Source organism: Acomys russatus, chromosome 8, assembly GCF_903995435.1.
Source record: "Acomys russatus chromosome 8, mAcoRus1.1, whole genome shotgun sequence".
NCBI lineage: Eukaryota > Metazoa > Chordata > Mammalia > Rodentia > Muridae > Acomys > Acomys russatus.
In genome coordinates this window covers 43,800,495-43,827,321 of record NC_067144.1, presented here as the reverse complement: position 1 = coordinate 43,827,321, position 26,827 = coordinate 43,800,495, and the positions used below count along the sequence as shown (strand labels likewise).

The 26,827-nt window shown below is 39.4% G+C and overlaps 1 protein-coding gene across 4 annotated transcripts in view; it reads right to left on the bottom strand.

Annotated features, from left to right (window-relative positions):
- Nucleotides 1-26,827, bottom strand: part of Pros1 (protein S) — an 85,266-nt gene that overhangs the window by 27,667 nt on the left and 30,772 nt on the right. For 2 of the 4 annotated variants that reach the window (XM_051150112.1, XM_051150109.1), the window contains exons 4-8: nt 18,186-18,272; nt 16,792-16,914; nt 16,559-16,690; nt 13,131-13,256; nt 9,167-9,288 (exon numbers count right to left, since the gene is read on the bottom strand). In XM_051150112.1, coding sequence (XP_051006069.1) covers nt 9,167-9,288; nt 13,131-13,256; nt 16,559-16,690; nt 16,792-16,914; nt 18,186-18,272 — 590 coding nt within the window. The remainder of the gene's footprint in view (nt 1-9,166; nt 9,289-13,130; nt 13,257-16,558; nt 16,691-16,791; nt 16,915-18,185; nt 18,273-26,827) is intronic. The other 2 variants (XM_051150110.1, XM_051150111.1) reach the window with 2 other exon arrangements.

Here is a 26,827-nt window from a genome sequence, read left to right as displayed (position 1 = left end):
TGTGTGTTTAAATAAAAGCTTGGCCATAATTCAAGACACATGCTTCTATTTCACGTGCCTGTACACGTGACCCCTGTGAGTTGAAATTTGCATGCATAAGCTGGGCTTATTTGTAACTCTAGTTATACATTACTTATATCTGTGGAGTCACATTACTGAAGTGATTACCAATTTAAAAGCAGGAACATAATTTTGAACAAAGATTTACAATAAAAATCATCCCAGAATGCATCCGCTTCTCCTCATCCCATTATGAGCACGCCAACCAAGGCTAGAGTCTTCTTTGTCCGGGGCTGCTGCAATGCTCTCGCAACCTCTGCCCTACTCTCCACTGACTACTTTCCAAAAAGCCATCAGATTTTGTTCCAAATTATTCCTTAAAATGTAAATCGCATTCTGTCGCTTCTCAAAACTGACCTAGGGACTGACTTCCCACAGAGCATAAAATCTAAGTCTTCACTGTGGTCCCGACAGACCTTTACCCAGGTGGCCATATTACAGACCTCAGTTCTGACTTCATTTTAAAATATATACATATATGTATTCTTCTCCGATTCAATGCACCTACACTCGTCTTTTTGCTATCCGTCAAACACACCAAACACATCCTCTCCACAAGACTCGCAACTTGCTGTTCACATTGCACAGAGCCATTTTAGAATCTCACCCATGGTTTTCAGGACTGGCTCTCTCAAGGCTCTGCCTAGAAGCAATCCTGTCAGGTTCGCCTCTTTGTTTCCACAAGCTCACTGACTGCATGCACACTCAGGGTCACACTGCTGCCTTGCCTCGTTTCCTTTGTCTTCCTAGCATCAGTAAGCACCTGACACAGTGTATCTGCAGTTTGTGTCCCAGGGTTAGAACGTAAACTTCATGTGAGCAATGAGGGCTTCATTCATCGCTCTCGCCTTACCTGGTAGCATAAGGAATAGCAAATACAGGGCTCAATAAATGTCTGTTGATCATACAAAATAGGTGGCAAAATCACTTATAAAGCAGCATTGTTGCCTTATGTATTAGCCATGATGATTATTTAATCTCTACACAGCCTACACAGTTCTTACAAATTATAAAACAATTTTGGACCATGTGTTTAAATTTTAATTTATTTTTAAAATATATTTCGGAAATGTTTAAATAATTTCAAATTAAGGAAGCAAATGCTAGCAAATAAATATTATCCCATTTATAGACACATTTAAATAAATGCTTTTCAATAAAATGACACGCAAGCATGAGGACCTGCGTTTGCTTCCCTAACACACAGCTGATTACTATGATGTTCGCCAATAATTCCTGTACTGGAGAGGCAGAGACAGATAGATGCCTTGAATCTGATGGCCAGTTAGCCTTGCCAAATCAGTGAGCTTCAAGTGAGAGACCTCATCTCAAAAGATAAAGTAGAAAGCAAGAGGATTTCTAGGACCCTCTGGATCCTTCTATTTCCCCATTCTCCCATGCTTCTCTCACCTAAAGTTCCAATAGGATGTCCTCCCATCTGTCTCACTTTCTGTTAAGTGAAGACTTTCATGGGACATATTCCTCGGGCTAGTGTCCAGATGTAAGTGAGTATATATCATTTGACTTTCTGCTTCTGACTTTCACATGAACTCTGGTGCCCCATATTTGACCACGTCCTCTGGATGGGGAGGCCTGGTGGCACTCAGAGGAAGGACAGCAGGCTACCAAGAGGAGACCTGATACCCTATGAGTATATACAGGAGGAGAAAGTCCTCCTCAGTCACAGTCATAGGGAGGGGAGTAAGGGGAAAATGGGAGGGAGGGAGGAATGGGAGGATACAAGGGATGGGACAACAATTGAGATGTAATATGAATAAATTAATAAAATATTTTAAAAATAAAGAAAGCAAGAGAAAGATAGCAGACCTCAGACTAAGTATATATATGCACAAGCAGTCGAATATGCCTGCACATGTACTTACTTCCATACATGTGCACACACACACACACACACACACACACACACACACACGCATGCACATACACTCATGCACACACATATTATACAACTTTTACATAGGACATTATATAACTCTTACATAGGATGATTTAACTTGAAACATGACCATATCACTAAGTACTAGCTTAACAACTATCACAAATACTGACTATAAACCATGGAACAAAAGCTGCTTCCCCCATCATCAACATGCTTACTTCTCCTCACTCTTAACAAGGGTAATCTTGTCCAAGAAAAGTCCAATTTTTAATTAAACTGTTTAAAAAGACATCTTCAATTAATAAAAAATCCCTAGAGCTATATATAAAAGTGATAAAGTACTCTGGTTACTAAATCTCCTCAGTATATGCTATTTGTTCAAAGTTGGTACTTATTTATGTACTTATATCTAAAATTGAATTAACTTTCTTTGGTATTATTTCTATACACATTTCTCTAATTAAAAAATGCTCATGACAAAAAAAAAAAATACTCATGACAACTAAGGGTTGTTTTCTTTGATCGTAGAACTCTTTAATATTAACTGTGCCTGCTAATGACTCCTAACCTACAGGGCAGACTCAATATTCTCCCCCAAAAGCAGTTACTAAAAGAGTAAAAATTTTAAAACAGAGCAGTTTAAATAAATAATCAGGAAAAGGCGTTCAGGTCGCTCCTAGGAGTGAGTTTGTAGAGCGCACATCACATGACAGTGGGTGACCTGACATATTTTGGGTTGCTAACACTTGACAATCAGATTATAATGTTCCAAAAAGTGCATCAAAGTAAGGAGATTAATTGTGGAGTCCCAAACATACCATATTCCATATACCATTGTTAATAACATTGCCTCCAGTTGTGATTTGGGTCGAAAATTCGTTCTTAAACTGAACTTCAATCTTTCCATCCCGCAGTGCAATCAAGAGCCAGTTTGAGTGGTCAAGAGATTCTGCATACAGTATGATGCCCTCTGAATCGTATGTCCGAAAATCAAATTCAGCTGAAAATCTAAGCAAAGAGACATGTTTCTTGTGAGGAATTCAGAAGGGTCAATGATCTTCCTAGTACATACACCTTGAACTGGCAAAGAGGAGGAAAAAAATTTCCCTGAGATTTAAAAAAAAAAAAAAGGCTGGAGAGATAGCTCAGTGGTTAAGGGCACCACCTGCTCTTCCAGAGGTCCTGAGTTCAATTCCCAGCAACCACATGGTGGCTCACAACCATCTATAATGTTATCTAATACCCTCTTCTGCAGATAAAGCACTCATATACAATAAATAAATATTTAAAAAAAAAATGGGCTGGAGAGATGGCTCAGTGGTTAAGAGCACCACCTGCTCTTCCAAAGGTCCTGAGTTCAATTCCCAGCAACCACATGGTGGCTCACAACCATCTATAATGTAACCTGATGCCCTCTTCTGGCCTGCGGGTGTACAAGCAGACAACACTGTATACATAATAATAAATAAATCTTAAAAAAAAAAAAAAAAAGATTTAAAAGAGCAGCATTACGTTTTTCATACCTTGTCCCTGGCTCCATATATGTTTCAATACCTATGCTTTATTGACCATTCTTGGAGTCCTTTTCTCAATGAATTGATACTTTGGTAATTTTTTTTCACTTAGGGTATATGTTTTGAAGGCATCCTTCAGATACTAGAGTGTACATATTCAGGAACATTTTATACATTCCAAATGCAAGAGTAAGAGAGATGAGTGTGTGTGTGTGCACGCATGCGCGTGCAAGTGTGCACGCAGTACACAGACATTCACTGAATCTACCAGTAAAAGATTTACAACGGCACATTTGTTTTATCTAGCAAAAGGCATATGCTCCTGATAATTTCAATATGCTAGAAAAGAAGCAGTCACAAGACTCCACAGATAGCTGTCTGAAGATTAAAAATAGAAGTAATCTTTCTTTTCTTCTTCTTTTTTTTTTTGGTTTTTCGGGACAGGGTTTCTCTGTATAGCCTTGGCTGTCCTGGACTCACTTTGTAGACCAGCCTGGCTTCGAATTCACAGTGATCTGCCTGCCTCTGCCTCCCAAGTGCTGGGACTAAAGGTGTGTGCCACCACGACCGGCAGAAGTAATCTTTCATGTAATCATTAAAAAGAAGCAATGTGGTTCTGCATTACCCCGGGACAGGACTGTGAGCCTTAAGGGCTGACCAAAATGATGTTACCATGCAGAACCCTGGTTCTATCACAGTAGCTGCCCTGGGCACTCTACATAGCACACCAAGTTCATGAGAGACACCACCGGAGTGGTGTGTGCCTTTCTCCTTAATGGAAGCAGGCCACTGTGTATCTTGAGATCTCCATAGACAAAAAGGGACTTGAGTTCATCAGGAAGAGGGTGGGAACATACAGTAGTGCCAAAAGGAAGCTAGGGGAGGTGAGTAAGGGCTGAGCCACCATGAGGAAAATGGCTGCCAGGAAGGACTGAGGCCCCTCTTTTCAGGTGCATAAAAAGTTTCACAGAAAAGACAGAAGGAATTGAAGAAGGGAAGAAGGGAAAATGAAAAGGCAGAAAGAAGAAGAAAGAAAGAGGGAAAAGTTTTCCAAACATTGTAATAGCATACATCACTGAGGTAGGATGCATGAGAATTAAGCTTAGCAGATAGAGTCTAGATAGTTGTTGGGGGGCTGTGTACTCTGATAATGATTGTTATCAAGATGCTGGCCATTTGTACTGCATAGCTATTTCAGCAAGGAATATCTTAGAGATGCTGGGTGCTGACTGAGTGCCTGCCTGCATTCAGAATGTGAATGAGAATCAGCAGGAAGAGCCCTAAGGGACTTGCTAATAAAAATGTTTGTAAAACAAAGGCAAATTGGAAAAAGGAAAAAAGAGTCATATAACTATCATGTAAACTAAGTAAAGAATTTGAGTTAAAGACTCAGGACTTTCGATTGTTGCTAATAAGTCAACAAAAAGATTTATATAGGTAAGCCTTTATTGCATCTTAATAGTTACAAAGGCAGTATTTGTAGATGGAACAGATCTTCCTCAAAGGGCAAGGAAACCAAGCAAAACAAATATTCCCATACTCTGAATTTTCAGGTAAATATCTGAAAGAGATAAAATGCAAAGCCTGGCATGGGTGCACACCTTTAATCCTAGCACTCAGGAGGCAGAGGCAGGCGGCCTGGTCTACAAAGCGAGTCTAGGACAGCCAAGGCTACACAAAGAAACCCTGTCTCAAAAAAAACAAAAAACAAAAAACTAAAAAAGAGAGAGAGAGGAAGGGAGGAGAGAGAGAGAGAGAGAGAGAGAGAGAGAGAGAGAGAGAGAGAGAGAGAGAGAGAGAGAGAATGTGAACTGTACTGGATGGATAACACTAATAGAAATGCACTGACCTGTTTATATTTTTTAAAAAAAAAAAAAACATTTTTCTTGGCATAAGGATGTATGTCCTTTCTCAGAACTGCCTGAGCATTTGGCTGATGAAAAATGAACTATCTTGCCAAAAACTAAATCTGTGTTTGGTCACGATCTTCCAGAAGTTGATCCCATTATGGAGATAATTTCCTTTTCTTTGTAAAATAAAACTAAATGGTATTTCAAAGCATCATGTTCTGCATATGTTCTTCCTGGAATACATCATTGCATCCTGACTCATTACATTGGGGATCAATTTATTCAGTTTCAAAAGTATTGTAGAGTTGAAAAAAGACAGAATTTGTCAGCATTTGGCAGAGCAAAGGGAAGCAGTTGGTTATGGAAAACAGAGGTGAAGAGATTTGCTTTAAACATGCCACTTTATAAATATTCATCAAGCTGTGCCTTTAATATGTAATGTATGAAAGATATTACACTTCTGAAAGTGCAAAGTAAATCAATGAAGAAACTAAGAATACTGGGGAAAGTGTTTTGCTAATTCTGATTGAATGTTAGGTATCAAGTTAGAATGAGTTGTCATAAAGAAATAAATAATGTGAAAGTAAATACAGCTATATTGACACAGTTTTCTCCCTCATCTTCACCGTTCTTATAGCAAGTTTGGATTTCTAATAATGTTAGTCACTAGAAAATAATATTTGTGGTAAAACCAGATACTGAGGGAAAAGGGAATGTCCAAGAAACACTCACTTAAGTGAATCTTAGAAGTTTTTTGTTATTGTTGTTGATTTTTGGTTTGGTTGGTTTTTAGTTTTTTTTTTTTTTTCAGGACAGGGTTTCTCTCTGTAGGCTTGGCTGTCCTGGAATCGCATTGTAGACCAGGCTGGCCTTGAACTCAACATCAATTCACCTGCCTCTGCTTCCCGAGTGCTGGGATTAAAGGCATGGGCCACCACGGCCTGCTCGAATGTTAGAAGCTTTAATGCTTGTCCATGCAAGACTTCTACACATGCAGTTAAGTTGATAAGTGAGTAATCCTGCTTCCCAAAGTCAATCTAAGTACAAGAACAAGAGCTAAGGTATTCAAATTGCCAAACTACGTAACCATCTTTTTCTTAAGACTATTACTCAATGCTCAAATCAGTCTGTTAATTTTTATCATTAGTTTTGAATGCAGTGACAATCCATCGATACACTCATTTTTTGCTTAAGTTTTATAATGTTTAAGAGAAGAGTGAAAGTTTCTCAAGTAGGCAAGATCACCTTCCCTAGCTTCTTAGTCAATACATAGCCAGTGGGAAGCAGAAAATGATGGGCGAATGTGAGCCTGCGTTTGTAAAGTCAGCCTTGGTGGATTTAAAAGGGCTCTTGTATGAAAATTACATATGAAAGATCATCTAAATGATAATATTCCCAGGTTATCACATTGATAACAAGTCTACAGCTGTTCATTTTCCATTTTCTGTCCTCGACTTTTAAGCTACAAATTCGCACTGACATTGGTTCCTCACCTGGTGACTTCTGGCAATCGAAATTTCAGATATAAGACACAACTCCTGCAAACTGCTCGGCCAAGTATAATAATTCATAATTTTTTTAAGGTCCAAGGAAAGGCACACTGGAATACCCTGGAGAAAAGAAAATGTGTGGATCACTGTCTGCTCTTTGTCTTCTTTCTTTTGTTCCCAAAATAGCCTCTGAAACACTCTCACATTAAAATGTCTTTGCAAACAATAGCTATCTTCCATTTCCTTGCAAAACCCTTGCATGAAGCCTCCAAAAATATGTGGGGGAGGGGGCTTAGGTTATCTTTAGTATTTCTTTCACATACCTCAGTGCTAAACACAAACATTTTCTTCAAGTCCCAACAAGTATGTCTTCAATAAATTGTACAGTGCCTTGCATTATTTATATCTAAAAATTATTCATTTGATTAAGAAAAAAACTGTGAGCAAAATGTGCTATCTAGATACTCAAGAGAATACTGACAACTCAGGAGGGAATAAACCTAAGTTAGCATCACAGTCTCTAAGAAATTTGCATGAAAATTATTTGAAGTCATGTGATTTTTATCAAATATTTGTTTCTTAAAGCTGAACAGAAACATTAAAGTAAAAAGTTGTCTAGAGATGAAAATTTGAAAACAGTGAATAACATTTTCCAATGAATTCTGCAGTTATTAGAGCACCAAAAAAAAAAAGATCATAACCATTCCAAGGTGTAATACTGAAATAATAAGAAATTAAACTATATAAGAAATTTAACTACATGGCCGTTCAATTGAGTAACCTCAGAAATACTACCTGTATCCACTAACCTCCCGATTTTCTTCACAGGGATAGTGTAGTTAATTGATTGATTTTTCTGTGCATACCTTTACTCATCTCTGTTGTGTGTGTGTGGTGTGTGTGTGTGTGTGTGTGTGTACATATAGTTATAACTATACACAGTGAAATCATTACTTAGGAATTTTAAACAGTCTGCTTCATAATATATAATTTCACCTTTACATGTTTTAAAATGCAAGACTAGAAAGGATCACTAGCATGTGTGCCTTATTATTTCTAAAAGAGAAAAAGGAAGGGAGGTGAGGAGGGGTCAGTGCTGACTTATTTATTCAATAAGGAAAAAATTAAAACTTTTCTTCAAATTGATTTCTTAGGACAATTATACATTAAATATGAGTGTTGAAAAGTGTGTTTGAGACACACTGATGACCACAAGTGTTCCCTGACGTATGATATATTTAATGTCACTAAATCTTCTTGGGACAAATTTGTTTCCACTAGAAAGTTTATGAACTCTTATAAGCACAAACAGGCAATGGGCAAACTTGCTAGAATGTAATACAGAGGGATACCAGAAAATGTTATCACTCAAATTTCTATGTAACATTCTTTTAGTGGAACTAGAGGACATTGGAGATGGATGCTTTCTTCATAATCAGCCCCTGATAAAGCCAAAGACTAGAACTGACAGACTTTAATTAGTGGATGGAGAAGTGAGATCTGAGACTGGGAGGAGACATGTCACTATGAATAGCAGAGAGGTCATTACTTGATAACTATCTAAAGGTGATACCAGGATCCTAACACTTCATAAAGGATAACTATCTGTCTGGGGGCTCTCTGATAAAGAACAAAGGCATGCCATTGCCCTCTCAAGGAAGAGTCAACCAAACAGGTCTGCCAGTCATCTGGGCATGAAAATGGCACTCAGGTTCTAGAGATTTTATAAGTCTTAGAAGAAGGGGGAGGAGGAGAGGAGGAGGAAAAAGAGAAGGAGGAGAAGAGGAGGAGGAGGAGGAGGAGGAGGAGGAGGAGGAGGAGGAGGAGGAGGAGAGAAGAAGAAGAAGAAGAAGAAGAAGAAGAAGAAGAGAAGAAGAAGAAGAAGAGAGAAGAAGAAGAAAAGATTAAACTGCATGTAGCTATCCTGAACTCACATTGTAGACCTATCTGGCCTCAAACTCACATCAATCTGCCTTCCTCTGCCTCCCAGGTGCTGGGATTAAAGGTGTGTACCACCATTGCTGGCCTGTTTCCCTACTCTGTAGTAAACCCCTATTGTCCACATTGTATTCTGTATTTCAACTGATTTCTTTCAGTGGAGATCAACAGTCTAGGAAGCAGGGATCCTGGTAACACCTGGATCTCTCGTTCCAGAAAGGAGGTAAGAAGTCTTTGTTTTGGTTTTGGTTTTGGTTTCTTCTCATTTCTCTGTGTCGAGCCCTGGCTGTTCTGGAACTCTGTACACCAGGCTAGCCTCAGAGCTCCTCCTGCCTCTGCCTCGCAGGTGCTGGGCTTAAAGGTATAGACTACCATGGCCACCCTGGTAGGAAGTTTTGAGTTTAAAAGGTTTACCTCACAGCTCTTCTGATCTTGGGCAAGTTTGAATCCTTTCTTCCCATCACAGTAACAAGAGTAGCCTCCAGGGTAGTTGACGCACAGCTGGGCACACATGTTCTCAGAGCACTCATCCACATCTGAGGGGGGAAAAGAAGAACCTTCACAGCTGTCCAATGTTCAACCAAATAAGCACAGACGTAGTTCCCCAGGAAACAGAAGAGCTATGATAGCATATCTACATATGTGACCTCAAAATTTAAAGCGTTCCAAGTGCAATTTTTACATATGTATCCCAACCATATTTTTTTATAATTTTCAATAATTAGTAGTGTGTAGTAACGATGATAATTTTCTGATTTTCAACTTAAAAAAGAAAATTATTTAGTGTCTCCACTGTCATTTCTGATTATAGGAATTTCATTAAGATTAACTCACATTTCTTTGTTTTGAAAATAAGGAAAAAATGGTAAAAGAGAAGCAACCAGAAGAGGGAGGAGGACAAAGGTAGAGTCATGAAAGGAAAGACAGGGAGGGGAAGCTGACTTGAGCTAACTGAATGTTAGTGCAATGGATAGACTGACAATATCAAAAACACCTGACTTTATATTATATAATATAATGCCACAATTAACACTGGCCATTTTTTTATTCAAAAGTGATAAGAGATTACCTATTCTAGAACCATACAGGAGTAATACCATCTCAGGAACACAGGTCTATGTTACCATTAATCTCAGGGTCCTACATGGAAGCAGTTTTATGAAATTCTTACAGTAAAAGAACAAAAAATTCATAAATAAAGGTACTTGTTAAATACACTAGTGAAAACATTACGTAGATAAAGCAAAAGTAGATAGGCATCACCTTATCTTTGTTTATTGAAGAGTTTTTATCTGTTAGTCATAGGATGTTTATTCTGACAGAGAGATCAGCAAGGAGTGGCTATTTAGAGGACTAAGGTAGTGCAAGAAAACTGTAAATAGGCTCCGGGCCAGCAGCAATTAGAACTCTCCATTGCAGTTTTAACCAATCTATCATCCTTTGTAGTTACAGCTTCTTTCTAGTAATTCAGATCCACAGAAGCACCTACCATCCACAGCTAGGCAGAATTATCTATCCACTCATTTGCCATTGACTTCTGACTTTCAGATTCAGTGTCCTTCTCTATAACTGATCAATGCGTTGGCCTGGTGAGCTTATTTCCTCTTCCCTGGTGATTATGCTTTCTTAGCCAGCCTTTCCCATATTCACTTCTCTTTGTCATTCTTGAGATGTTTCGAAAACAAAAACAAAACAAAACAAAAAACCCACCTCTACCTTTCTCAGAGAAGTCTTTCATCTCCCAACAAATTGATATATTTTGTGTTATATTTATAATAACTATATTTTATTCCCTTTTCCATTCATATTGAAGATCATAACACATGTTAATATGTGTTTATTTAATCATGTGTGTCCAGTTGAAATTTCTAAGTGGAAAGAGTATGTCTCTTTGACTCGTTATTTTGTTTCCACCGTAGAGTACGTCCATAAACAATGCAGAATAATTAATATTTGTCATGCTCATGTTGGGTGATATTAAGAATTTGTGGCCATAAATTGAATGGCATATATTAATGTCCTCTGTTTCTCTCAAACCTCACTGTGCTATTACCTTCCATAATCTGAAATCTTTTAAGTGATCTGTACCCAACTCTCCACTTTGTAATACCATGCCTATGCTAAGGGATGTTTCAGGGCTACAGAAAGTCCTTGACATTTCATTGGATATACCCTATTAGAACTGTATGAAGTTCTTATCAATGCTATCATATATATATGCTCTTTTAAAACCTTAAATACATTTTCACAGTTAATGATACTTTAAATGCATTAAACTTGTATGATATAGGATTAAAATTCTGGGGTGGCTGCTGACCCACAGAAGCTCTGCTGGTTCTGAGCTTATTATAATTCCTTTCTAAAGCCTGACTTCCCTGTGGTCCATGAGATTCATACTTTGAATTAACAAGACATGGACCCAACTTGTAGAAGTTCTGTGACTATAAACTAGCACCCCTTCATTACCTTCATTAACTCCTTCCTTAAGCCCACGTGAATTTAGAAAAGTTTTGTTGTAATCAAGAACCCTGTGCAGGGCATAGTGGAGCACGCCTTTAATCCCAGCACTTGGGAGGCAAGGCAGGCAGATTGCTGTGAGTTCGAGGCTAGCCTTGTCTACAGTGTGAATCTAGGACATCCAAAGGCTATACACAGGAAACCCTGTCTTGAAAAACCAAAAAGGGAAAAAAAAAAAAAGAGAACCCTGCTTATCTGTGCTTCAATGAATCTGAGAATATGGCATGAGGATAGTGGAAAGTAAAACTGTGTGAGTGTGGGAGCAGAGTGTAATAAAACATCAACAATTCAACAGCACTATAAATAATTAGAGAAAATGTCATATTATAAAACCACTGCCCAGCTAGGCATGGTGGTGCATGCCTTTAATCCCAGCACTTGGGAGGCAGAGGCAGGTGGATCACTGTGAGTTCGAGGCCAGCCTGGTCTACAAAGTGAGTCTGACAGACAGAGGGCTACACAGAAAACTCTGTCTTGAAAAAACCCCAAACCAAAAAACCAAACACCACTACCCACTTATATAAACTCAAAGAGAGAAAGGCTTATTGCAGCAGTAACACAGATTTGTGTAATAAGGAAACCATTGCTTCCTGTTGTGTCTGCAGTTTATCTTTGGGGTAATGATCAAGTTCTGAAATAGACAGCTGTGCTGTGGGGCTGCAGAGCTATGTGGACAAATTAGAGTCACTGTGCTCCCTGCTTAAAAATCATTCCAAGCACACAGTGCATTTCATTTATCATTTATGTGATTAGTTTGAGACATGATGTTAATTTGATTTGATTTTTTTTTTTTTTTTTTTTTTTTGGTTTTTCGAGACAGGGTTTCTCTGTGTAGCCTTGGCTGTCCTAGACTCACTTTGTAGACCAGGCTGGCCTCGAACTCACAGTGATCTGCCTGCCTCTGCTCTCCGAGTGCTGGGATTAAAGGCATATGCCACCATGCCTGACTTGATTTGAATTTTTAAAACATTTAAAGGGATATGTGAGATAATTCATATATGATCTAAAACAGAAGCAGACATAATGCAGTTAAGCTACCAGAGACATCCACGCTGACACCATGGCAACCTTATGAAGGAACAGTAGCATCCACAAAGGGCTGGTCAAACATAGGTCCTGGCACCACAGATCAGCAATCTCCAGCTTTCTAGAGCTCCATTGTCATGTCAGTCATGACAACAAACACCTCACTTCATGTTTTCTTTTTATTGACTGTGTGTGCATGTGTATGTATGCCTGTGTGCATATATCACACCATGTATCTGTAGGTGTCAGAGGGAGCCAAAAGCGGGCATCAGATCAGATCCACTAGAGCTAGTGTGACAGGTGATTGTGAGCTGCATATTATAGGTTCTAGGAACTGAATTCAGATCCTCTGTAATAGCTGCAAATACTCTTACCTCCTGAGCCATCTCTCCAGCCCCAATTTCCTATTTTAAAATAACCTATCCGTGCACAGAAAATTGCTGAAAAACTATATCCAATAAAACCTATGGTATTAAGAAAGCCCATAGTTTCAATCCCACAATTAAAGCTTGTGTCATTTTTGTCTATATGGACTTTTCCTTTCAAATTCAATTTTTTGATATTATCTATAGTCTTTCAGAATGTGTTCATTTTGCTTTTGTAACAAAGGGAGTCTTTAGTTTTTAATGAAGCTGAAAGGGTTAAATGGAATGCATAATAATGAGCCCCAAGACCAGGAGTCTTACTTGGTACTTCTAGTCTGTAAGGAAGGCAGCAGATCACCAAATCAATCAAGCTGCATCAGGAGTTACCAAAAGCAATGCCTTTTCTAATACTGACTCAGGGTTCAAACCCACCCTCTCTACCACAAGCAGTGACACCACCATCATTCTACCTTCACAAGAGTTTGATGAGGGATCATATTTGTAGCCATCAGGACATTCGCATTCAAAGTCTCCTGGAATGTTCTTGCACACGGCTGTGCCACAAACACTCGGCTTTAGGAGGCACTCATCCACATCTGCAAATAAAGTCAATATGTTCAGTTTCCCAATTTCAAAGAGACACTTTTTTGTTTCCTGAATCATATGTATATCAACAGAGTAGCTCTAAACAGTGAAATAACAAACTGATTACCAAGTTTTAGTTTCCTAAATATGACTTTTGAATTCATGGGAAATTTGCCTGATTTTTTTTTATGGGTTTGTACCAGAGAGACATATTAAAAAAACACACACACACACACACAAGAAAGAGGAGACTGAACTATATTCCTTTTTATGATCATTTATTTATTTATTTATTTATTTATTTATTTATTTATTTGTTATGTATACAGTGTTCTGACTGCCCATACACCCGCACACCAGAAGACGGCATCAAATCTCATTATAGATGGTTGTGAACCACCATGTGGTTGCTGGCAATTGAGCTCAGGACCTTTGGAAGAGCAGCCAGTGCTCTTAACCTCTGAGCCATCTCACCAGCCCTTAACTATATTCTTAATATTCTTTAATATACATCCCAATTTATATTATGAAATTGTTTATAAATTACTATCACACTACAAATATTTAACAAATGAGAACTCATCTGTTTTCTCTTTTTATTTGGAAATAGATAAACACCTAATTTTTTTTAATCCATATTACCTTCAGTAATTAACAATGATTTGCATTTAAGGTGGAATTGAATCATTTTTAAAACTTGCAGATGTATTTGCTGTATTATATGGTGGAGTAGGAAGCAAAAGACAGATTGCACAGGTGTAGAAGGTGGTACTTCCAAGCCAACGGAAACAGGTGAGAAACAGTTCTGCATAGATGCAATTATTGCTCAGCTTTGTTCGTGTAGATCAACGGAGAAAGACAAGGTGGAGTGGGAAATGCATTTCTAACTTTGAGAATTGGCAAGTTTATCTGAGCAGATGAATAGATGAGAGTTTAGACAACTCTCTGCTTTAAATAATTCGTTCTCCAATAACATTAATCCCTGTGGCAAGGCTGTGTCTCTACTTGCTAAGTATGTCAATGCGGTGTTCTAAATGTGAAATTATATCAGAATTATATTACTAGTGATGGAAACCACCTAATCCCCATAATCTCCAATATCCCTACTTAATATGAACTCCCAGGTAATTAAGAAAAAGTTAAGTATCCAAAGCTTTCTAAAAGTCCATATTTTTAAAAGTAAATAAAAACACATTACTTAAATTCTTGGCTTTAGGCGTATTTGTAGGGAAATTTATAGATCACAAGAATTTAGGTGCAGCACAGTGGTGATGAGTCGGTATCCACATCTAGTGCCTGGGCAGGTTTTAGACTTCCGTATTTAGTCAATAACTGCTGACCTGATTCAGGGCTTATCCACGCCATGGCCAAGCTCCCATTGTCATATTTTCTACATATTTTCCTGTAAATTCTGTGCTCTGCTGCATATGTCAGATAAATCACTGTGCGAGAAAGAGCGAAAGGCATGTGTTCTGATCTTCAAAAGCATTCTGTTGATTGTTTGGTGGCACTGAGAGATGCACCCGTGGCTTCCACATGCTCAGTGAGCACTCCACCACTGAACTGTATTCCCAGCTAAAAGCTTATTTCTTTATAATTATACATGCATGCATTAACTCAATATGAATATGAAAAAATTCACAAAATCTGAATAAGGCTAGATGATTCAAGTACTCAGATGTTGAAGTAGGAACGGGTACTATCTATACAATGGATGTGGTAGCCTGAACTCTAATGGCTTTCTAATTGCTTTTCAAATGATGCCCCTGCTCTAATAGCCAAACTAAAACCTTCAAATAGACAGATAAGAGAGATATAGTCACAAATCGGATAATGGCTTGGAAGAGACTGTTAGTAAATGCATTTCATTTCAGCTTCATTCCACAGCACTTTAAATCACACTGCAGTGAACTATACAATACTTCCAAGCAGATGGAAAAGTCCTTAAATATGAATCCAGATAGGGGATTTTCCAAGACAAAAATGAAACTTCACATTTAACCTACTGAATTTTTAACCTCTTAACTAAACAAAGGAGGAAGAAAAAAAAAATCCTCTTTAAGGCTTTCAGCTTTGTGGAAAGATTTCACAGCAGGCTTAGAATTCTGGTTTAATCTATACATTCACCTAGTATGAATATTTATAGGTTTCATTATTATTATCATCATCATTATTATTATTATCATTATTATTATTTATTTACATTACATCTCCATTGTAATCCCCTTGCTCTTATCTTCCTGTTCCCACTCTCCCTCTGTCTTCTGCCCTATTCCCCTCCCCTAGACCTCTGACAGGAGGGGTCCTCCTCCCCCACCATCTGACCACAGCCTATCAGGTCTCAACTGGGTAACCTGCATCCCCTTCCTCTGTGTTCCCACAGGGCATCTCCTCCAAGGGGCAGAGATCAAATCACAAGCTCCAGAGTTCATGTTAGAGGCAGTACCCACTCTCCCCTCCCCTTCTCCATGTGGAGAATGCACTGTCCATTGGCTACATCTGAGCAGAGGGTCTAGATTCTCTGATTGCACTATCCTTGGTTGGTGCATCAGTTTGTGAAGGCCCCCTTCAAGCAGTCCAATGAGGCACAATATGCTTGAAGAAAGAAGGAAAACTTTGACAAAGATTCATAAAGAAAGCCATAAGAAATATATTAGCAACATACAAAAAAGCTAACCCAACAGATTATTGAAATCCAAAAGAAAAAAAAGACAAGAGCAATGGTGGAATAATAGTCAATGTGTAAAAAAAAAAAAAAATGAAAAAACAGATTCTTCATCTTTCTCAAAACAATGACTGGAAATAGAGCGCATAATAAAGGATTTATTTTGGGAATCAGAAAGACATGTCTGAAAAGCAAAGATAAAATATAATAGTGAGGTTATTAAAAAGCTGCAGGGTTTTTTGTTTTGGTTTGGTTTTTTGTGTAGCTGTTGTTCATCTTCCGGAACCACAGAAGGATAGGATAGAAGCTGACTCTGAAACGGGACAATGCCTTTGCAAAATCCGAAGCAATGAAGCCTCTCTTTTGAATGAAGTGCTTTAATTGCCTTTATTTATCACTAAATGGATCCTTAAAATATGCCCTTGTGCAGGTGCACACATAGGAAGACAATAAAATACTGTTGTTATTGCTAATGTGCTAAGACAGAATCCTACAGCATTGCAAGGCTCCTGGACACAGAGGTCCATTTACTATAAGTGCTTTCTGTCAAGAGTGTTTTCCAGAAGTTTCCCAGGGAAATTCCTCATCTGAACTTTGACCTCACACAGTGATTACACGTGTATTCTGTTCCTGTTTCTGTACTCTTACCTTTGCAGTCTTTTTTATTTGAAAGCATCGCAAAGCCAATTCTACAGGAGCAGTGGTAACTTCCAGGAGTGTTGTTGCAAATCTGGCTACAGCCTCCATTTTCATTTGAGGGATCTTTACATTCATTTACATCTATAATGGGGAAATAAAATGTTTAAAGCAATACCACCTTTAGAGAATTTGTAACGCAGCCATCCCAGAAAAGCCAGGGGGTGAGGATTTCTCATACATACCAAACTGACACTTGTCTCCTTGCCAGCCTAGTTTACAGATGCACGTGAAAGCAGCTTGGCCATCTTTGCAGGTCAGATACCCATCTTCATTGCATGGCATGGGGTCACATTGGTCTGGGATGGCTAGAGAAAACAGACCTCTATTTAATTTTAACCTCAGTCAAAAAAGGGGTGGGGGAGTATACCAGAAGTGGAAAAGGACAATTGCTCGCCTATAACTCATAAGGCTATGATGCATTCTTTCAAATAGCACTTGCTCATTTAAATGGTTGTGGCTCAGTTGGTAGAGTGGTTGTCTAGCATATGAAAAGCTTTAGATTTGATCCCCAACACTGTATACACCCAATTAGGTGGCTCCTGCCTGTGGTTCCAGCACTGAGGAGCTGGAGAGGAAAATAAAGGGCTCAAGGTCATCTTTGGCCAGTTCCAGGCCAGTCTGGGTGACATAAAACACTATCTCAAAAAAAGAAAAAAGAAAGAAAAGAAAAAGTGAGACAAATCCTCACTGTGTAGCTCTGACTGTTCTGGAAATTACTATGGAAAACAAGCTGGCCTTGAACACGGAGGTCTCCCTGCATCTCCCAAGCACTAGGATTAAAGGCGTGAGCCATCAAGCTGGGCAAACACTTCACTTCACAATCCCACAAAGAAGACAGCACAAGCAAACTATTCTGTGTGACAATGACAGAATTTGGCAATTCCAACTTGGATGGAAATGGAGTAAAAAGGAACTTTTTGCCTTGACTACAAGTAGAATTCTTATTAAAATATATGAAATAATGGTTTTTGGTTTTTTGCGAGTTTTTTTGTTTTGTTTTGTTTTGGGGAAGCAGGGTTTCTTTGTGTAGCCCTGGCTGTCCTGGACTCACTTTGTAGACCAGGTTGTCCTCAGTTTCACGGAGATCTGCCTGCCTCTGCCTCCTGAGTGCTGGGATTACAGGTGTGTCCCATCTTGCCCAGCAAAATAATGGTTTTCAAACACTGGCAAATGAGTTGCAGGAAAATCTGGTGCCTAAATGAAAGGCGATGAGCCCACCAATCACATGGTGGTTACGGTAGGCTCTGTATAAACTTCAGAGAATAAAATATTTTCATTTTTATAACATTGGTGCCCAAAAATTACAAGAAAGAACAAGCATGGCTCTCCTCTGACCCCTTATCACTGACCACCCCTCAGCTGAAATGTTAGAGGAAAATCATATTTTAAGTAAAATAGAATCATTTATAACTGAAAAATATGCTTCCTTATGCAGTTCAAAAATACATCTCTGCTTAGCATAGCCCCCTCCGGGAACTCAGTTACTGAATTTTAGACATTAGCTTCTGTCGGCACCTCTTATATTTTACATATAAGACTTATATTTAGCTTGACTTGTCTTTAAACAGTAGCTTACCATTGACACAGCTCCTGAGGTCAGGGTAGGCATTAACTGACTGACGCGCGGCGCTGAATGCTCCAGCACGGAATGCACCCAGACAACCTGTGAGAAAGGAAAGATATAATTGTATCACAGCAGCCTTCATCTGCTCTCACCATAGAAATGACCCTACAAGCGGGATATTTCTGTTCCTGTTGCTCCACAAGAGTTAGTACTCAGTTAAACGGAAGATGCTTATGAGCCACAGCAGCTTTAAGCTGATTCCTTTTTATGGTTGATGTTTCAAGTGCATGCTTCCCTTGGGTTAAAATAGGTTTTTAATATATTTTATTAATTTATTCATATTACATCTCAATTGTTAGCCCATCCCTTGTATCCTCCCATTCCTCTCTCCCAATTTCCCCTTACTCCCCTCCCCTATGACTGTGACTGAGGGGGACCTCCTCCCCCTATATATGCTCATAGGGTATCAAGTCTCTTCTTGATAGCCTGCTATCCTTCCTCTCCATCCAGGGAACGTGGTCAAATATGGGGCACCAGAGTTCGTGTGGAAGTCAAAGGATCCAGAGGGTCCTAGAAACCTACAAAAACATTATGACGGGCAGATCTGGGCCCAGGGGTCCTGCTGAAACTATGGTAGCAGCCAGGGTCACAGTATTTTTAAAAACATACAGTGGTGAATACTGAACAGTAAATGTTATATGTAAGTGGATCAACAGAGGTGAACAAAATACAAGATTGATAATATGAGGAACACAGTTAGATATGTTTTTAAAAGATATCTATTTTGCAGGGTGCGCATATGTGAGAGCTTGCGTTTATGTACACATGCTCCCGTAATATTGTAGAAAAAAAATCTCTTGTGTGATGTATGGATACAGCACCTGTCAATTAAAAAATCTGTGGCCTATGGCTGAGGCAAGAAATAGGTGGGACATTCAGCAGGCGGAAGGGATTCTGGAGAGAGCCAGGCGCAGGAGATTGAGCTCAGCTGGCAAGATGTGAGGAATATGGATGCATGGTGCCTGAGCTCAGGTAACCTTAACTATATGACCTAGGTGTTTGTATAATATTTAACGAGTCTCATGAGTCATAATTCCTGGAGCTATGAGACAGGAGGAAAACCACCCACAACATAATGGCATACTACAACATACTATATAAAATGTGGAAAGCAGAGAACAGCTTTGGGGGAGTCAGTTCTTCCCTTCTTGCTTTTGAGGCAAGATATCTTATTATTTCTGCTATTGTGCTAACTCTAGAGCGTCTGGCCAGTTGTCCTGACTCTGCCTCCCCTCTCCCTCTAGGAGTGCTGGGATTGCTGATGTGACCCAGCACATCTGCCTTTTAGACACGGTCATTACAGTCAGGCCGTCAGGGTTGCATACAAGCTCTTCCATCTGCCCAGCCATTTAACTGGCTCCTGGGTAAACTTTACAAAAAAAAAAGTCGTGGTTGTTTTCCATTGAGGAAACCACACAAGTAAAAAGGGTAACGAGGTGGCCACAAAGGACATGTGTCTGGCATTTCTTCATTTATCTCCCCCCCTTGGGGAAAGGGATTAATGCTGTTTAGGCTGAAACAAAAGAAGAGGAACTGTGGAGCTTGACATTTAACACTCAGCCTTTCCCCTCCTTTATGCCTATACATAATTTTAGAGCTATTCATCAAAACACCCGATGCAATTGAATAATTTAGTTCCAGGATGTTTCTTCAACAACATCTGAAACTTATTTCTTGTTAGTATCGATATAATCTTCTATAGCTAGGAGAGGCAAATTCATTCTTTTGCTATGTCAACAACCTGCCTCAAAATTCATCTCAATTATATCATGGTTTATTTTGGTTAAATCTTTGGGATCCAAGACACTGAGAATCTAGTACGCTGGCTGTGCTTTCAGAGAATAAAGTCACTTAATATTTTCATCTTTTATTTTTCATTTAAAAATTTTTATTTGATATGATCACCTTTTGATACTATGAGAATCAATACCTTTTCATGGCATAGATTGTCTTCAAAAGCCCACTACAAGAGCTCTAAGCCACTGTATTGCTAACACAGACTTGTAAGTCTTAGAAAAATACAGATTTTGTCAGTTTTCTGAGAATTTTATACAATTTATTTTGAATATATTCCCCTCAAATTCACCCCAACTCCAGATGTACCCCATCTCTTTACTCACCAAGATCATGTCTTCTTTTTAAAATTAAGTTTTTAAAAAATTAAAATAAAAATGTAATCACATGATTTTCCCCTTTCTCTTTTCTCCCTCCAATTTCTCCTATGCACCTCCAGCTTTCCCACTTGCTCCCTCTCAAAATTATAGCTGAAATATATAAATATAACCTGCCCCGTCTATATAATGTTACTTAGATGTACATGATTTCAGGACTGACCCAAGTAAGGATTCCATCCTCTTTGTCCGTGGGTGGGGCCCTGTGAGACTGCACTCTTCTATGGTAGTGTGTCTATTGATGTATTTCTTCAAGTCTTGTTCAGACAGCCATTTTGCTGAGTCATCATGTATGAAACTTCTCACTATTTTCTCTCTGTCTGTCTGTCTGTCTGTCTGTCTCTCTCCCTCTCTCTCTCTGTCTCTGTCTGTCTGTCTGTCTCTCTCTCTCCCTCTCTCTCTCTCTCCCTCTCTCCATCAGCTGTCCATAGCTCCCTAGCTACGGGAGGGAACTCACAACCCGCTTCCTAGTCCATGTTAGAATGTTGACTGGCTTGATGTTGTCCAAGCATCCCTAGCTGCTGTGAATATGTGAGTGCGTTGGTCCTGTCATGCGCAGGAGACATTGTTTCATTTCTGCACTCCCCTATCTCTGAATTTAACACTCTTCCCACACACACACCCATCTTTTGGCATGGACCCTGAGCCTCAGAGAGGGGATGTGACTGAAAAAGAAAAAAAAAAAAAGGATCTCATTTCCGGCTGAGTACTCCATTGACACTTACTTTCTACACATTGAGAAGTTGGGTTTCTGCATTTGTCACCATCCACTGACAAAAAACCTCTCTGATTAGGTCTGAGGGCTGCAGGAAACTAAAGCTAATGTTAATTTAAAGGGCAGTTTCACATTATGTCCCTTTATCAAAACAACAGGAGTAGGTTTGCTCCTAGTGTAAGTTCCCCAATGTGCCAGGCACATGGCATCCTTTGGAGCAAGCACTAGGAGAGTCTTTGAAAAAGCCTTTCAGAACACACACCAGAAAGACCAGATCATGATTTAACAGAACTTTCAACTCCAAAAACTCCAGCGTCAAAAATTCAGGTCCCTTGGGCAACAGAGTCCTATCTTTGCATCCCCTCCTGTTTGCACTTCTCCTCACAGCTATGTGGTTTCCAGCTTCAGTCCGGCCATCCAGTGTGTTTATGGCCTCCTTTGTGTACTTTGTGTCTTTCAGAAAAATATGTTTTTCTGAGAGAAATTTTCCTCTTCCTCCTCCTCCTCTTTTTGGTTTTTCAAGACAGGGTTTCTCTGGGTAGCCTTGACTTGTAGACCAGGCTAGCCTCGAACTCACAGACATCTGCCTGCCTCTGCCTCCGAAGTGCTGAGTTTAAAAGCATGCCACCATGCCTGGTTAAGTTTTCCCTTCTTAACAAGTTCCCTTTCTTACATGTTCACTGACTGTTTTGCCTGCTAGAGTGCTTAGACTGTTGAAATGTTTGGCTTCTCCTTTCTGTCTAAAGACTAACCCTGTGCCAACATTTGTCCCAGTCTCTGAAGTAGCCTCCTTTGCAGTCATCCAGGTGCAATTCCAATTGCTTAGCCTTTCCTTCAACGGGTTTTGACAACTGCTTGAATAAAACTTGTGGCATGACCTGGAGTGCCCAGTTCTAGCTCTCAGTTTCATTCACAGTAACATCCGTTACTTTCAGCCTGGCTGGATAATTAATTCTGACATGAAGCACACCATTCCGTAGTAGAGCCATTTGACCTTCCTTTCTTTCACAGGATCGGACTTCTTTTATTGGAAGGCCATTGGGATTTCTTAGCAGCTGTTTCATTTTGACTTATGGCAGAGTCTTCACTCCCAAGTGTTAAAGCAGGGGTTCTCAACCTTCCTCACACTGTGACTCCTTAATACAGTTCCTCACATTGTGGTGACCTTCCCCGCCACACACACACACACACAGCCATAAAATTTGTTTTTGTTTCTTCAGTTTTGGTTTTTCGGGACAAGGTTTCTCACTGTACCCTTAGCTGTCCTGGACTCACTTTGTAGATCAGGCTGGCCTCAAGCTCACAGCAATCCACCTGCCTCTGCCTCCGGAGTGTTGGGATTAAAGGCATGCAGCACCACACCCGGCTTCATAAAGTTATTTTTGTTGCCACTTTCTAACTGTAATTTTGCTACCTTGAAAGGGTCCTTAAAGGGGTTGCAACCCATCAGTTGAGAGCTTTGTGTTAAAGGAACACACAACACATTGTATCATTCTACTCCTGCTGTGTTGTCTTGGTAAAATAAATTCACAGGGGCTGGAGAAATGGATCAGTGGTTAAAAGCACCGCCTGCTCTTCCAGAGGCCCTGAGTTCAATTCCCAGCAACCACATGATGGCTCACAACCATCTATAATGTTATCTGATACCCTCTTCTACAGATAGAGCACTCATATACAATAAATACAATAAATAAATCTTTTTAAAAAATAAATAAATAAATTCACAGATTGGTTCTAAAGTTTCTAAGTCAGTGTCCAACTTCTATTTGTTATGAAACTTTCTCTTTTCCCAAAGACATCAGGATTACTATGCTTTGAACAAGACTGTGGAGATGCAACCGTGTCAAGAACACTCTGGTGCCTCTGGGAGTCACTGTTGTTAACAGCACAGGTCTGCAAACCATGTAGATACTGAAACTTTGGAGGAAAGGAGATTCTTCCCTGAGATGTTACAGGCTGTGCCTTGGACAAGGCTTCTTTTATTCAAATGATTTGCCATGCTGGTTTGTGGATCAAAAGCATTTCCTATACTATCAACCTTAAGAGAAATGACGGGGCAGGTTTTGTTCCCATTCTTTATCAAGTCTCCCTCTGCCTGGAAGTCTTCTTTCTTACTCACTACGATTAGCAGCTCTCACAACCAGCTGTTGGTTGTAGTAGTAGTAGTACATTTATCTCTCTGAAAAGTTAAAGAGCTCAAACTCTACAAGTCAGCTTGCAATGAGCAACAGAGTCACGGAAAAAGGTTTATAAAAGCTTCTCTATGTGGATAAGAACCTTAATCTGAAGACAAAACAAAGCAAAACAAAACAAAACAGAACAGAACTGGGATCAGCATAAAAGAAATAGCACAATGCTCAACAATTAGTTACTGTTTGCAGAATAACAAGCCACCCTCAAACTTACTAGTTTAAATAATGGTTACTTGGGACTTGATTTAGGCATCAAATATCTGGGGAGCAATTAGTTTACCGAACTAAAGCTGTCTGTGGCATGTGGCGTCAGCACAGTGTCTGCTCAAGGTAAGGAGCCATTCCAAGAAGATGACAGCTCATGCTGTCTGACAGCCCATCTCTACCACACATAGAATGCTATAAGTCAGAGCCTCTTCATGTGACTGATTTTCCTCACCATGCTGAACTTAAAGTGGCCCTGTTCCCGTTGCAGTTAGCATCCAAGGAGAAAGCAGAGGCTGCAAGGTCCTCTAAAGGGTATTATTATACCACTGCCACCATGAACAATGAGATAAGCAATTCCAGGATCCACCCAAAGATGTGTGAGCAAGGAGAATAGCATCTACCTCCTGAGAAGGGAGTGGGAAAATGACACATCAGAGAGTGTGAGCAGCAGGAGATACTTCAGTGTCATCCTTGAAAAATGCGATCTATCAAAGATAGATGGAAAGGCTCACTTGAAGTCACTCTAGGCTTCAATTTCCTGTTACCATAGTGACCTGCAAACCTTTTCAAAGTAAAAGTTTTGCTTTTATCAGTCTTTTCTGTTTTCCATTTAACTTACTCTTATTCATATTTTTATTCTTGTTACTTGGGGCTTATCTATTGTTGAGGCCTGTTCCTTTGGGGCAGCATAACTATAGATATTAATATTTCAGGTCCACCAGCCAAATCATCTCAGCTCATTGCTAATGTAAAAGAATCTCTGTACAAGGTCATGTTGACCATAAACTGTTTGTGATCAGCATGCCCTATTGCCTTATTAATCAGCAAAATTTCCCCAACCACAAGCCCAGCTGCTCCCAACTGCCAGGCACAGTCTCAAGGTTAGCTAGAACTGCTTGTTAGCAAAATAACTTGAGTCAGAGCTGACCACCATGTTCCACAATCTGCCCTCCTGTGTGAGTTAATTGCTGTCTTCACCTTTAAATATGCAATACAACTTCCCCTCAAGGATGCAGTTCACATCCCAAACTGGTCGCCTCCATGAGCTCAGAAAATGAAGCTTTCATTTTAAACTTGTATCTGAAGTGGGTCTTCTCAGCTCCCCCCACCCCCCAAGTCCCAACCCAACACTATTGTGTTGTGGTTTTTGTTTTGTTTTTGTTTGAACACTTAGGCCTTTTTCAAGCCTCATGGTTTGTCTTCTCACTGCTCCCTCAGCACATGGTCACTACATCCCTGTTTCTCAACAGATGACATCAGATTTCAGTCTATTTCTTCTTGCTTTAAATTGTTACTATCGTTAGCGCTGGGATTCCTAACGCTTCTGTAGGGTTGGTTTGAAAAGATGATGTGAGATGTTTGGGTTAGAGCTGGGCATGGTGGTGCTCGGCTTTAATTTCAGCACTCATGAAGGGCAGAGGCAGAAGGATTGCTGTGAGTTTGGGGCCAGCTTGGTCTACAAAGTCAGTCGAGGACAGCCAAGGCTACACAGAGAAACTCTGTCTTAAAAAACAAAAACAGCAAGAAAAACAAAAACAAGAAACAAGAAAAAAAAAACCAAACAAACAAGCACATCCTTTAAAGACCTTCAAACTAAAGTGCTTTATTTTGGTTTGGGGGTGTGTGTGTGTGTGTGTGTGTGTGTGTGTGTTTAGGAATTAGACCTAAGGTCTTATGTGTGTTTGGGAAGCACAATACCAAAGAGCTATATCTTTAGCCCTAAAAGAATGATTTCTAATACTTACATTTAGGCTCAAAGTTTACTACTTTCCAGAAAATTTATTCTCTATGAATAAAGTCATTTAATTTTCCAGGTGATATTTTCAAATGCCTATAAAGATGGTAACCTATTTATCCTATTTGCTCATGAAAAAAGACTGTCCCCCCAAATTAATTTAAGTTATAGTGATGTCCTGAGGGTATGCTGTTAGTAGCTAGAGAGGGGAAGGAAGGATTTGGTCTTACCACCCTGAGTGCATCCCGTCTCATCTGATCAGGGAAGTTAACAGGGGTCCAGCCTGGCTGTAACTTGAAAGGAAGAGAGCGAGAGAAAGAAGCAAACAGAAATTGCTCATCGGGAGAGAAAATGGAAGAGGACAAAAACAGACATCCATTTTATTAAGTGCTTTGCAAACTTACTGAAAACCCATTCATAGAGGTGACAATTAGGATCATAGATGTTGGGAGGCCAACACCTTGCTGTGCGCTGCAGAACTGATTGATGTCTTACAGTTGGTAACAGGATGAACTAGAGGGTTGCGCAGTATAATCAAGTCACCCAAGCTCAGCAGGTGCCATGTATAAAGGATAGCGACCATCATGTTTACTAAAGGCTGTAAAGAGCAATTGAGGACCTGTTTCTAAAAGAAGAGCTTGTATCCAGTGGTTTTGGACTTTTAATGTACTAATTGTCCTAAAAGATAAATACAAATCTATAGCATCATTTCAATATAAGGTTCCCTAAAGAGCAGAGTATTCTTCTCAAAATGTCCCTGAAACTGCACCAAGGGTACACAGAACAATAAATAAATAAATATGTAAATAAATAAGCATATAAACTACCTATACTCAAATTCCAAGAGAACTGAGTTTAATGGCTTAATCATTTATAAGACCATATTAATAATAATATCAGACTTCATTTCTATATTTTTCCAATGATTTTCTGTTTGTCTCTAGTTGGCTAGATGTAATGGGGTGAGAACAAGCACAGATTAGAGGTAATCTGAAAGAAAAGTGGGGCAGAGTGCACCACCCTGCTGTAAACATGGAGAATCACATGACAATCAGATGAAAAAACTAGACACAAGTGTGACCATTTAGAAACAGAAATGACATTCCCAAATAATATTAATATGAAGCATTTCTACAAGTGCTTTAAGAAAACGAGATTTGTTACTTTGATGTGATATTTAACTGAAGTCATGTAAACTGTATGAGTGTACAAACAAATAGTACCACATTGACAGCCCAGAATCCAAAACAGAATGGGACACTTCTACAAATAGCTGAGTGACAATTGTGTACAGCATACTATTTGATGAGATTAGATAGCTATCATTTAATGAAAGACAGTTCAAAAAATCATATTAATATCTAGGGCGTTTGGGTGTCGGAAGATAAAAGGCATCAGCCTAAAGATGCTTTAGAAGAAAGACATGGAAAAATAAACATTAAAGTGAAACACAGTAAAGAGCCATTTCAGTTCTCAAGTCTACATGACTTGAGATAGAAGAGCATCATAGCTCTTGCATCTTCTCAAGGATAAGATAGCATTGGCTGGGTATATGGACGATCGAACATATCCAA